This window comes from Polypterus senegalus, chromosome 3, assembly GCF_016835505.1.
Source record: "Polypterus senegalus isolate Bchr_013 chromosome 3, ASM1683550v1, whole genome shotgun sequence".
Classification (NCBI taxonomy): Eukaryota; Metazoa; Chordata; class Cladistia; order Polypteriformes; family Polypteridae; genus Polypterus; species Polypterus senegalus.
Genome location: NC_053156.1, coordinates 59,589,278 through 59,603,015, shown reverse-complemented (window position 1 = coordinate 59,603,015; position 13,738 = coordinate 59,589,278). Strand labels below are relative to the sequence as shown.

The 13,738-nt window shown below is 38.3% G+C and overlaps 1 protein-coding gene across 4 annotated transcripts in view; it reads left to right on the top strand.

Moving 5' to 3' along the window:
* The window catches only part of LOC120525189 (E3 ubiquitin-protein ligase TRIM33-like), a 159,357-nt gene that overhangs the window by 63,802 nt on the left and 81,817 nt on the right, over positions 1-13,738 (top strand). For all 4 annotated transcript variants that reach the window (XM_039747291.1, XM_039747289.1, XM_039747290.1 and 1 more), the window contains exon 3: positions 9,993-10,140. In XM_039747291.1, the coding sequence (XP_039603225.1) occupies positions 9,993-10,140 (148 nt within the window). The remainder of the gene's footprint in view (positions 1-9,992; positions 10,141-13,738) is intronic.

The following is a 13,738-nucleotide window of genomic DNA, read 5'->3' as shown; positions in this document are numbered from 1 at the left end:
TAAAGTGGTGCAAAGAACAACAACCCGGGTGACAGGGTCATGGTTGCCCAAACCTCATTGATGCATTAGTGGAGTATTGGTCCGAAACCCCTGAAGAGTTACCGTAGCACAAATTGCTTTCAAACTTTATGCTGGCTATGAGAGAGAAGGTATGATAAATTTCCAGTTTATTTTGATTGTCACAAGCATGCCTAAGAAACATGGAAGACACGTCTTCTTAAAATATTTGCTGCTTCAAATTGGTCATATTCAGTTAGTTTTAAGAATTTTTCTCGCATTGGGACTCTGGTATCCTTCACTTCAGTTATCCATTATCCAACCTGCTATATCTTAACTACAGGGTCACGGGGATCTGCTGGAGCCAATCCCAGCCAACACAGGGCGCAAGGCAGGAAACAAACCCCAGGCAAGGTGCCAGCCTGCCACAGAGCGCGTACACACTCACACACCAAGCACACACTAGGGACAATTTAGAATCGCCAATGCACCTAACCTGCATGTCTTTGGACTGTGGGAGGAAACCGGAGTACCCGGAGGAAATCCACGCAGACATAGGGAGAACATGCATTATAAAAGGCAAAAGCAGACTAGGTATTTTTTTACATTTGTAAAATTTGCTTCACTTTAGAGTTCAGTTTCATGTGGCAAATGACATGTACCATGATTGTGAATAAATAACTTTGACTTGAAAAATACTTTCATAAATTATTAGGAACAAGATATTCATAAAATGTGTTTTTTGGGATAATCTTTAAACCTGTTCAATTTTGATGTTGTGTAAATGTGGCAAATGGCAATTTACATCACCGTGATTGTCTGTTTTAGAGGGTTTAACTTCCATGACGATTGACTGAAACCACATTTCCTGGAAAAGGTGAAGATGCTGTTTGCCACAAAAATGTATCGGATCAAAATTTTTGTATTTGGCATTGTTCCATCTACAGACATGATTCTTGAAACAACACAAGCCAAAGTGTAAAGCTCTCAGTGTAGGTATGTTAATTACAGTTGAGTTTGAGAACATGAGCTGATTACACAGCGCTTTGTTGTACCCATCACATGATGAACCACCCGGATTGGGTCTAAGTTCTAATTACATCTAAGTGCAGCCATGCAAAGGGTGGCACCTCAGCACCACACTGAACAACAATGTGAGTTTATGCATTTAGTCTTGATGATCTTCTGTTACGCTTTTATGCACTATAACTTCTATAGCACTTGTCCTGAGACTTGGTCCTGATGTAATGGTGCTTATCTCACTATGGCATTGGGAGTTGTATGACAGTCCATCATATATTATACCTTACACCAATTAGTCTTAATAGTCTACCATGGCTGAGGAAAATAAGGTAAGCTGGTATGTAGAAGAGATTTAAAGACTTTTGGAGATGTTTTGAAAGTGTCATGTGGAATGCTGTTGGGGATGTAAAAGAGAATACCAGCCATGGGGTTGCAGAACCAATCTTCAGATTTATTGTTGTTGCTGCTGCTGCCCCCACCCCAGCAGGTGCTTTGGGTTCATTCCGTTCTCAGTCATGGCCACACCAAAAAGTGTCAGGGTCCTGGAACCATGAGGCCCCACCTGTGCCTCTTGCTCTAAACTTACAGTGTTAGTTCTGTCACAGTGGCTATAGGCCAGACTAGTCAGGAACATGGACATGCACAAGTTACCCTTGTTCACTGCGTTAGGAAAGCAAAATAGAAGACAGATCAAATAAAGAGCAAATGTTTATAGCAGTAAATGTTGCAGGAAAAAATGTATTCACAGTAAAATGTTTTGGGGAAATAACAAAGCATAGAAAGTGCCAGCTCTTAGCTGATATATGTGACTTTCTGTGTCCTAAGGCCATTTTGTAATGTCAGATGCAGTTTTTAAAAGCCAGTGCTTCTCTGGCAATTTAGGTATTGCTGATAGACATATTGAAAGAGTTGATGGGGGTGGGTCAACTAGTTAATATGCATGTGCAATCAAGTGATCAGTGTAGTTGCACCCTAATTAGCTTTGTCCAGGATTAATCTGGGCAGTGACTGCATGTTATTTTGAATTTGATATTTTTAGTAAAGTTTATCTAATCTAATATCTAGAGCAGGGCAGAGGAGAGAGGTCAGTTGTTTTTGGGATTCAGGAATGAGAGATGGAGAGAAGATCTTCATGCAGCATCCTGTTTCTTTTTTTGACGAGAAGCTTTTTAACCTTTTTTTTTCTTTATTTCACCTTATACAATTTCTTGTATTAGGAATTTGTTAGTTTTCGCATACCCCTTGGGGTCAGAGTGTAGGGTCGGCCATTGTACAGCACCCCTGGAGCAATTACAGGTTAAGGGTCTTGCTCAAGGGCCCAGCAGAGTAGGATCTCTTTTGGCAGTGACGGGGATTCAAACCGGCAACCTTCTGGATACTATCAGAGATCCGTAGTCTCAGAGCCACCACTCTGCCCAAACCTTGGATGGTATTGTCATGGCAAGGGAAGATGATGATCCATAGTTTTGGACTTTTGAACCCTTGCTGTTGTGTCTCTCACTGTTGATGCATTCTCAGTATATGTATTATTGGGTGGTCAAGTGAGCAGTTGAGTCTCAGATGTGCCTTCAGTGCAGTGACACCTGTGAAAGTAGTCATACTAAAAACCCTTAAAATAAGTTTTGTTAAACTTAACTTGCATGTATGGAAAGTTTTTTGATTTTAATAAAATAAAATTAAAAAAAAAAATCCCTAGTCATATGCGGATTTATTGATAGTGAAATCCTTTGAAGACAAAAAATAACATCTTAAAGTCCTGGCTCTCAGCTGATGTATACACAGCAAACATTCTAAGGGCCTGCTATTTTCAGATCTAAAAAAGTTGTACAAAGAAATTAAACGGTACAGGAGTAGCTCACATGAAACCTTTAAAGTGGTCCAGTACCAGTCGTCTAGACTGAGTCCAGGGCATTAAGGGCTTGTTGAGGTTCGGTGAATAGCTGCTGCCCTCCCAGAACGGAATGAAGCTTCTCTGGATAAAATAGATTGCGGGGATGCCAAGTAGTCGAGCCTTTCTAATCATTGGAGACATGACCTTCTGCGGTGTGGGTCGAATAGTCTGCAAAAAAGTGAATCTTCTGAAGTTTGCGAGCCTCCTTCAAGGTGGTATCTTGGTCAGAATAACAGGAACAGGGTGATTATAATAGAAGATGGGCATGTGCTGTCATTGTCCTTCACATGTATTCTATGCTCCCACATAACTTCTGGTCTAAAATCAGGGATAGAGGGAATCTACATTGGACCCTGTTTTTCCAAAAAGTTGAGCATATTTCCACCTTCAGCATTCTCCAGGATTCCAATAACTCATTGCATTATCCCTTCTTGTACTATCCTCTTGTTTGAAAAGTTTTTCACTGAGATTTTTGGTTTCGGCACTCAAAGAGTATATGTCCGCTTTGTGCTGCTCCATCTGAACGTGGAACTGCTTAAAAATAGATGAAAGCTCCCGTTGTTCACTTCTAGTTTGTGCAATGTCAGCATGTAGGCTGGAAAAACTTCTATGGCTTGTCCCATTCAGGGTTGCACTTAAAATGGCATTCTGCTCAGAGACAATCAAATCACTTTGGATTCCATCTTCAGCCATGGCGCGCTTTTACCAAAGTCCTCTGGGCTTTCTTCAGTGGGCTTGAACGAGGAGAGTTTTGATGATTCTGTCGACCTGAACGATCCGTAAAAAGTCATCACCTATTTAGAAAGGTATGTTGAGGCTTTCATGAGAGATTTATAAGGGTTACCCGTAGAAAACCGTGTAATTGTGTGGTTAGGTTACAGAGCACCTTTAGAACGCTGAAATACTCCACCGAGTGTCACGTGGTCCCCATGGGAGAGTTATCTGAAAAGTACAGGAAAGTAGGTTGACGTGGTATGGAGGTTTGACCAGGAAAGACATTGAATACGTCTGCAAAAGAGTGATGGGATGTAAGTGCAGGGGAAGAAAAAGTGAGGCCAAAGTTGGGGTGGATACAAGAAGTAAAAGAAGAATGAAGGATAAGCACTTGAATGGTAATAGGTGTAGGTCTGAGCTGTTTGGAAAAGGTTCATCAACCCCACATAGAAGTGGGAAAAGAGGAAGAAGAAAAAGATAAACATATTTATTATTTTTTTAATGAGCATAGAGGATTTCTTTAAGTTCAACTTTTAATGGTCTCAAAGGTTGTTAGAGATTCACAGTTTCTGTGATTATCCTAGTACCAACTTTTTTTATACTGCAAAATTCAAATATAGCATAGCGTCATGCCAGTGTTGATTGTCATACCAGTATTCCTCCCAACTTTCTCATTCTCCAGAGGGTTAACATGTATTTGAAGGTAATGAATGGAATCAGCATTTAAGGACAATATTGAGCATCACATGGCAAGAATAGATATATTAGTGAACAGTTAATGTGGGTTTAAATGAGAGAGAACTTGTTTCTCTAATATGCTGAGGTTCTACAAGAATCATTTAATGAAGGTTCACCAAGGTGCTATGCTGCATATATTTAAAAAAATTAAACGTTGTTCATTTGTTTGTATGGTTGAGTGATGGCCAAAAATAATTAAAAAAACTTAACTTAATCTTAACATTTTACCTGCAAGCCTGCTACAAAGATGGCAGCCATCAGTTTTTACAGTTTGGAAGGTTGTGCAAGATATGTGTCTCCTGAACTAATAAAGGTGTATTAATGAATCAAAAACCATTTTTTCTCAGAATAAAGTGAGGATTCTTTTATATTAATCCAGGGTTGGAAAATAAAGACACAGTTCTTCAAGTACAATCATAACTTTGATGTAACTTTTAAAGACAGCTGCTAATAAGTGTGCTGGACTGTCTTGTGTATACTTACAGGTGCTGGTCATAAAATTAGATTATCATGACAAAGTTGATTTATTTCAGTAATTCCATTCAAAAAGTGAAACTTGTATATTAGATTCATTCATTACACACAGACTGATGTATTTCAAATGTTTATTTCTTTTAATTTTGATGATTATAACTGACAACTAATGAAAGTCCCAAATTCAGTATCTCGGAAAATTAGAATTATCAATTAAGACCAATGCAAAAAAATTATTTTTAGAAATGTTGGCCAACTGAAAGGTATGAACATAAAGTATGAGCATGTACAGCACTCAATATTTACTGCAGCAATGCGGTGTGGCATGGAGTTGATCAGTCTGTGGCACTGCTCAGGTGTTATGAGACCCCATGTTGCTCTGATAGTGGCCTTCAACTCTTCTGAATTGTTGGGTCTGGCGTATTGCATCTTCCTCTTCACAATACCTCATAGATTTTCTATGGGGTTAAGGTCAGCGATTTGCTGGCCAATCAAGAACAGGGATACCATGGTCCTTAAACCAGGTACTGGTAGCTTTGGCACTGTGTGCAGGTGCCAGGTCCTGTTGGAAAATGAAATCTGCATCTCCATAAAGTTTGTCAGCAGCAGGAAGCATGAAGTGCTCTAAAACGTCCTGGTAGACGGCTGCGTTGACCTTGGACCTCAGAAAACACAATGGACCAACACCAGCAGATGACATGGCACCCCAAACCATCACTGACTGTGGAAACTTTACACTGGACCTCAAGCAACGTGAATTCTGTGCCTTTCCTCTCTTCCTCCAGACTCTGGGACCTTGATTTCCAAAGGAAATGCAAAATTTACTTTCATCAGAGAACATAACTTTGGCAGCAGTCCAGTCCTTTTTGTCTTTAGCCCAGGCGAGATGCTTCTGACGCTGTCTCTTGTTCAAGAGTGGCTTGACACATGGAATGCGACAGCTGAAACCCATGTCTTGCATACGTCTGTGCGTGGTGGTTCTTGAAGCACTGACTCCAGCTGCAGTCCACTCATTGTGAATCTCCCCACGGTTTTGAATGGGTTTTGTTTCACAATCCTCTCCAGGGTGCGGTTATCCCTATTGCTTGTACACCTTTTTCTACCACATCTTGTCCTTTCCTTCACCTCTCTATTAATGTGCTTGGACACAGAACTCTGTGAACAGCCAGCCTCTTTAGCAATGACCTTTCGAGTCTTGCCCTCCTTGTGCAAGGTGTCAGTGGTCATCTTTTGGACAACTGTCAAGTCAGCAGTCTTCCCCATGATTGTGTAGCCTACAGAACTAGACTGAGAGACCATTTAAAGGCTTTTGCAGGTGTTTTGAGTTAATTAGCTGATAAGAGTGTGGCACCAGGTGTCTTCAATATTGAACCTTTTCATAATCTAATTTTCCGAGATACTGAATTTGGGACTTTCATTAGTTGTCAGTTATAATCATCAAAATTAAAATAAATAAACATTTGAAATACATCAGTCTCTGTGTAATGAATGAATCTAATGTACAAGTTCCACTTTTTGAATGGAATTACTGAAATAAATCAACTTTGTCATGATATTCTAATTTTATGACCAGCACCTGTATAGCGTGAAGCCTGAGCACAGACTGCACCACAAAGTGCACATGATATTGGCAACCAAAATCATTTACATTTGTGGCAGCCAGTTCTATCGACGTGTTGATATTTTAATAGTCCGTCATGGACAGTGTTTGGTCAGTGTCGCACTTCTAATGTCAAAACAGAGGAAGTAAGATTCTTCTGATAGAGGAAGAGTTGTGCCAGTTAAAAGGAGGAAGGTAGCATGTTTGACCTATTAACCAAAAGTGTCAAGAAGAAGTATAATATTCTTATAAGTGTGTGACCTACATGATGGACAGAGGCTCTACAAATATTTCTGTGTGGCTTCAATGCGATTTGATGACCTGCTGGATTGAATTCAGTATTGACGTTGCGTACCATGCACATACCCTCTAGTGAACAAAATAGGGAAATTGTGCAGCAAGAGAAAAAATAACTAGCTGTAACGCAGCTGGGGCAGTGAGTGCAATAATGGCAAAATTTAATTGTGTCCTCTTATTGTTTACTGTGGTAAATTAAGGTAAATAATAAATATTTTGTAATGAATTTAAAAAAAGTACAAAACAAACCATTCCACTACTGCTTCAATACCAGTTACAAGTGAAAAGACTTGTAACTGCAAGCAGTGTTCTAACAGCAATAAATGGAAATACGGAAGCACTTTTTCAGCTGATAAAATTCAAATAATATTCTGCAAAGCAGCAATGACTGCTGTACATTGCTATATACAGAGAAGTCATGAATCCACATATAAGGGATTAATACAGCCAAAATACCAAATATATGTTATCCTTTGTTTTCAGACAAAACTAATTTTAGGGCTGAAAAGATGAGAAAGTACAGTTTTATTAGACTGTTTACTACAGTAGTTGGCCTTATGAGTTAAAAAAATCCTGAGTCATTTCATTAAATAGACAACTTGGAATTTTTCAACTGACATGGCTTCCTACTGCCAAGAAAATGACCTGAAATATTTAGCAGCGTGTTGATCACATGTGATGGCTTGAATGTTCCAACCGTCCTCCTGTCACAGATTTTAAGTGTTAGGGATGGAACATTAACCTGTCAAAATCAGAGGGCCATACACAATTACAAATGGATCTTGCCTTATGAAGTCACGGAAAGGGCATGAGAGAAATATCATAAAAACATTCGGCATTCACCATGAACTGATATGGCTTCTAACAGAAAATAACACCTCTCTCTCTCTGGAGGTTGTGAAAATGCTGTTTACTATTAGCCTAAACAGTGCAGAATGTGAGCACATTTTTTAAGCATAAACATCAATGTTACTAACACGAGGACCCACTTATATAGCTGTATACATAGCTCCCTGGTTGTGGTCAACTAAAGTTGACATTGTAAAGAACATGTCACATTTTAGAATAGCCCTGAAAGTAAAGCTAATTATTTTTTTTGACAAATAAACTAATTGGATGGGTGTAAATTATTCCCAAAACGCAAAATTTGAGAATACACTATTAAATGATTAAGTAATAATATTATAATATTATTAGTAATAATAAATAATAATAATGATTATTATTATTATATATTAGTATTAAGTAATAAGCAAATACCGTTTTTTTTTTTTTAATAGTAGCACAATAACGGGTAAACAAAACAAAAGTTGTTATTCATACTTTAGAAACCTTCTTACAGGAAAAAAAAAGAAATCCTACAAATAGTTTAATGTTCATTCATTATAATTCTCCAGATTTGAGAGAATCAACTTTCTGCGTTTGTTCAGGTCTTATATCCCCAGTGGGGCAAGATTAAAAAAAAATGTAATTTTTAAGTGTGTCACATCATCAATACAATAGTAGTCCACCTACAAAATGTGGTTATTGCATTATCCCTAGTTATTGGTAGATTCGTACATAACATCTAATACATTTTCATTATAGTAATCCAAAGTTAATACTGTACACTAACAATTGTAGCCCTAAAACAAACCCAACCCATTTTTAACGTCCTGTATTTTTTTTTTTTTTTCTTTTAAAAAGGTCGAAGGGTTTGGATTGTTGAGTGAAGATAAATGAGATCTCATTTTTAAGGTTTTCATGTATTTTGTTAAATTTACAAGGACTTGAAGTGCAGAGCTTGAAACAAGATCTTGCTATGTGTTAGCAAAGCTAATGTTCTTTCATCATTTTATGGCATGAAGGATGTGGTAGGACCAGCAGGATTGGAAAAGTCGGTATATGATTCTGTATCTGTTGTATTCTGGTCACGTCCAATCCACTAGTTAGAGCTATAGATGCAGGCAACATCCCCTTGTTTAGGATTCAGACCTAATTGCTCCTGATTGTATTGCATAAGTTTAAAATCATTATTACTGGGGAAGCTCTAATACCATTTTATGACAGCTGATGCCGAGCACTAGATAATTACTTTTATTAGAAATAAAGGAAGTTGACACTATTAAAAAAACAGATTTATGCGAACAGTATGTTTGTTATTTACATAAATTAAATTTAAATGTCCTCTGAATGATTTTTGTGTGTTTAGTTTTTGTTGTTTGTTTTTATTTGATGTTATCCATTTTGCACGCTAAGGACCTCATTTTAATCCTCAGATTACGTCTTTCCTGTTGGATTGTTTGCGTGTTGTTCACAAATGGCTGAGCTTATTTTGGCAAAAGTTTGCATTGCCGCAGTTGGTCCAATTTTAAACATAAGATGGTGTTTCAAAAGTTTCACAAGAGAAGGGGTTATAATATGGTGTGGGAGGGGGCATCCAAAAACTGTTATTTTAAAATGGCTATTTCTGCAGTCATGAGATTTTGTGTTTACATTATTGCTCATGTAATTTAAAATGTAGGTGTCATGGAGTTTTAAGAATGTCATTGGGGAAGTTGTAATTTGCAGGTCAACACCACAGAAATACTGTTTGCTTTACTACAAAACAGCTAAGTGGATGATGTTTAAAATTTGCATGTATATTATAGTAAACCTAACTTTATGGAGTTTCAAATGTCTCAGTCTGAATAGGAGTTAAATTAAGGGTGTAATATAAAAACTGGTAGTTTTCGACAAATGTATGTCTCATCAGTGATTCAGTTATTCAACAAACGGTCCAGTTTATTAATATAGTTTTAGCATCAATTTGTGAAAACACAATAAATCAGGGAATACAAATTACCAAGGTTCATAGTTCTAACCCAGCACACATTTCTGAGGGTGGGTAGAGTATGTGTGTATACACTCAGTGGCCATTTTATTGTGTACCCCTATTAATTACTACAAATAGCTAATTATGTTCCTGCATGTTCATTTGGTCGAGGTTTAGTTGTTATGACCTAACATCAAAATGTGTAGACCTCATATTATGCTCTTTACAACAGTGGTACACAGAAAGGCATCTGTGAAAACAGTGTTTCAGACCACAAAGCAGATGGCTACAAAGTATATGTGTATGTACATACAGGTATATGTACACTTATCCCAAGAGTGTAAACTCGTCTTCTGCATGTTATCATTGATATACAGTATTAGCCCATAGACTTGGCTTCTATTGTCCTTTCATCAATAAATCTTCTGTTTTCTGACTACATTGTGTTTTCTTTGTCCTCCTAGGTATGCACAAGCTGTGAAGACAATGCTCATGCTGTGGGCTTCTGTGTTGTGTGTGGTGAGTGGCTTTGCAAAACTTGCATAGAAGCTCACCAGAGAGTTAAATTCACAAAAGACCATATGATCCGTAAGAAGGAAGACGTTTCTTCAGGTGGGTATTAGAGAAAATGCTGAGCTAGGTTTCCTGTATTAGAGCAGATGTGTGACAAACAAATAAGCTTTGAATCTGTTGCAGAGTAATTTAGTTTTATAATTTAACATCTTCAACAGTGATAGATATTTAAAATTGTACCTGATGAGCAAATGCTGAAATTAAATTGTAATGTCTGTGTAAAGCCTTTAGAGAAAGGGATAGTGATTTTGCAGTAGCAATCTTCTTCTGAAAATGAAAGTATAGGTGTATGTTGGGTTTATAGAAGTCTTTGGTTACACCGATTCCACATAGAATAATATGTACATCTAAACTCTTATTTTTTTTTCCATATAAACTCTCTTTTTTTCCCTCCAGTTTAAATTTTCATCAGTGACTTTGATTGTTTTACTTATTTCCAAATTAACTCAGAGCTCTGGAAATTTATATCGGGTATTTCAAAGTTTGTGTGCACAATATTTCAGCATTTGCTTGAACATTCAATTTAATACAAGTACATTTCAGACAAAGAAATCCCATTCACACATCATTTCTTAGGTATAATACATTTTCAAACACATGGAGCATTTTTTCAACACACTTAATTGCTCAAAGCATGTTTTTTCCTTAACCATGTCACTTTATAAAATAACTAAAACAGCATTTTTACATTTCTTATGTTTTTTCAAACCTGTCTCTCACTTGTGCTACCTTGCAGCGCATTCAGATGTTTCATTGTTCAGTTAGTCAATCCCATAACATTGTTTTAGTAGCATTTTCAATCTCGCAAACTTTGTGATCTACCATCCTTAAATGTATATTTACAATGAATTTATTTTATTGGTTTCAGATATACTCTCTTTATTCTTAATACTATTTCTAATTCTGTTCTCCCATGGAATTCACCCTCCCTTGTGTTGCAACCTCTATTCACATATTTACTAGGCATACACCATCCTATAGGTTCCAATGTGTGAGTGAAGCATCCTACACTTACAAAATCGATCCCTATTCTACAGGTAGCTACACTAATGATCTTATTTGCTGCCCTATGGCTGACTATTTAAAAAAAAACTCAATACTGAGCCCCTTTGTTTCCCAGAGTAAGATCTGGGAAAATCCTCCAGACAATTGTGCCTACTGCCCAGCCAAGTCCCTGGGTTCATTTCCAGTCAGCGATTTTTCTGAAAGTGGTATCCCCGCAGAGTGCTTGCATACCACCATGAGGTGCCACATGGCACCATTAATACTTCCTGCCAGTCTCCGGAGCATCCAAGAGAATCCCTGAGATGGCCTAAACTCTGTCATAGGCAGACAAGAAGCCTCATAGAATTCTAGCCCTATTTTCATTTCTGTTATATATTGCCTTTCAAATATTCATCTATCTCTTATTTTATATACCCCTAAAAGAACAAACAAACATGCCTCCACCTACCCATTCAGGTTCAATAGTCGCATCCTCAGCCGGTCCCATCTTTGGACACAATCCTACCAAATGAAGCTACCCCTTTGGTTTCATTTCTCTCAATTCCAATCTGCTGGTTGTTCGGACCACCCCAGGTTGAGCACCAAAATTGTGGAAGAAATCAACATATTAATTAAGAAAGAAACTGATCCTCTACTAGGACAAGTTTGAATAAATGTCTTGCTGCATCCTGTTTCCCCTGATCATCCTTGAGATGTTTCTGCAGCTTAATTGGAGTCCACCTGTGGTAAATTCAGTTGATTGGACATGATTTGGAAAGGCACACACCTGTCTATATAAGGTCCCACAGTTGACAGTTCATGTCAGAGCACAAACCAAGCATGGAATCAAAGGAATTGCCTGTAGACCTCCGAGACAGGATTGTCTCAAGGCACAAATCTGCGGAAGGTTACAGAAAAATTTCTGCTGCTTTGAAGGTCCCATTGAGTTACATGGCCTCCATCATTCATAAGTGGAAGAAGTTCGAAACCACCAGGACTAGAGCTGGCCAGCCATCTAAACTGAGCGATCGGGGGGAAAAGAGCCTTAGTCAGGGAGGTGACCAAGAACCCGATGGTCAGTCTGTCAGAGCTCCAGAGGTCCTTTGTGGAGAGAGGAGAACCTTCCAGAAGGACAACCATCTCTGCAGTAATCCACCAATGAGGCCTGTATGGTAGAATGGGCAGACGGAAGCCACTCCTTAGTAAAAGGCACATGACAGCCTGCCTAGAGTTTGCCAAAAGGCACCTGAAGGACTCTCAGACCATGAGAATCAAAATTCTGTGGTCTGATGAGACAAAGATTGAAATCTTTGGTGTGAATGCCAGGCGTCACATTTGAAGGAAACCAGGCGCCGCTCATCACCAGGCCAATACCATCCCTACAGTGAAGCATGGTGGTGGCAGCATCATGCTGTGGGGATGTTTTTCAGCGGCAGGAACTGGGAGACTAGTCAGGATAAAGGGAAAGATGACTGCAGCAATGTACAGAGACATCCTGAATGAAAACCTGCTCCAGAGCGCTCTTTACCTCAGACTGGGGTGAAGGTTCATCTTTCAGCAGGACAACAACCCTAAGCACACAGCCAAGATATCAAAGGTGTGGCTTCAGGACAACTCTGTGAATGTCCTTGAGTGGCCCAGCCAGAGCCCAGACTTGAATCTGATTGAACATCTCTGGAGAGATCTTAAAATGGCTGTGCACCAACGCTTCCCATCCAACCTGATGGAGCTTGAGAGGTGCTGCAAAGAGGAATGGGCGAAACTGGCCAAGGATATTTGTGCCAAGCTTGTGGCATCATATTCAAAAAGACTTGAGGCTGTAATTGCTGCTAAAGGTGCATCGACAAAGTATTGAGCAAAGGCTGCGAATTCTTATGTACATGTGATTTCTCAGTTTATTATTTCCACTCTGAAACTCCAACACTTCACTCCCAGATAATCAATCAAGGCATGAGCTGGGAGAACATTGTGCACATTCTGCGGCGGTGGGGGATGGGATACCAGGGTGCTTGTCTTTATTGGCACATTTACAAGACAAAACACGCTGACGGAGAGGTGTGAACAGATTTAAGGTGGGCTGGATCTACGAGTTTTTTCGTAGGCTCTGGTAATTCTAGTGTAAAGGAAGAAGAATTAACATCTCTCTTTATATCGTGGATTGAAATTAAAATATTCAGAAAATACTCCTGAAAATTTTTGGATCTCTGTTCAAAACGAATACCCTGTCATAGCGATAAAAAAGCCCAAAACATATTATTACTATTTTCCACGTCATGTCTTTGTGAGGTAGGACTTTCAACAATGATCAATATTAAGACGAAAAAGCATGAGAGTCTTGGAAATTTAGAAGAAAAGATGCGAGTGGCTTGATTCTTTATTCATTCAAATATTCCAGATATTTGCAGAGAACATCAAGGACATACTTTGTATTAAATCACTACAATTATATGTAATTTAAAAAAAAGTGTAAATGTATAATTTTTTCTGCTGTTGTTGGTATTTCATTATTCTTATAGTAATGTTAATAACATTAATAATGAATAAAAGGTTGTACAGTTTGCGTTCAACTTACCTGTTCAAAATTGGCTCCGGTTTCAGTTGGACAGTGTGAAAATAAAAAATAACTGTAAAATATTATTTAAAGTTTAAAAAA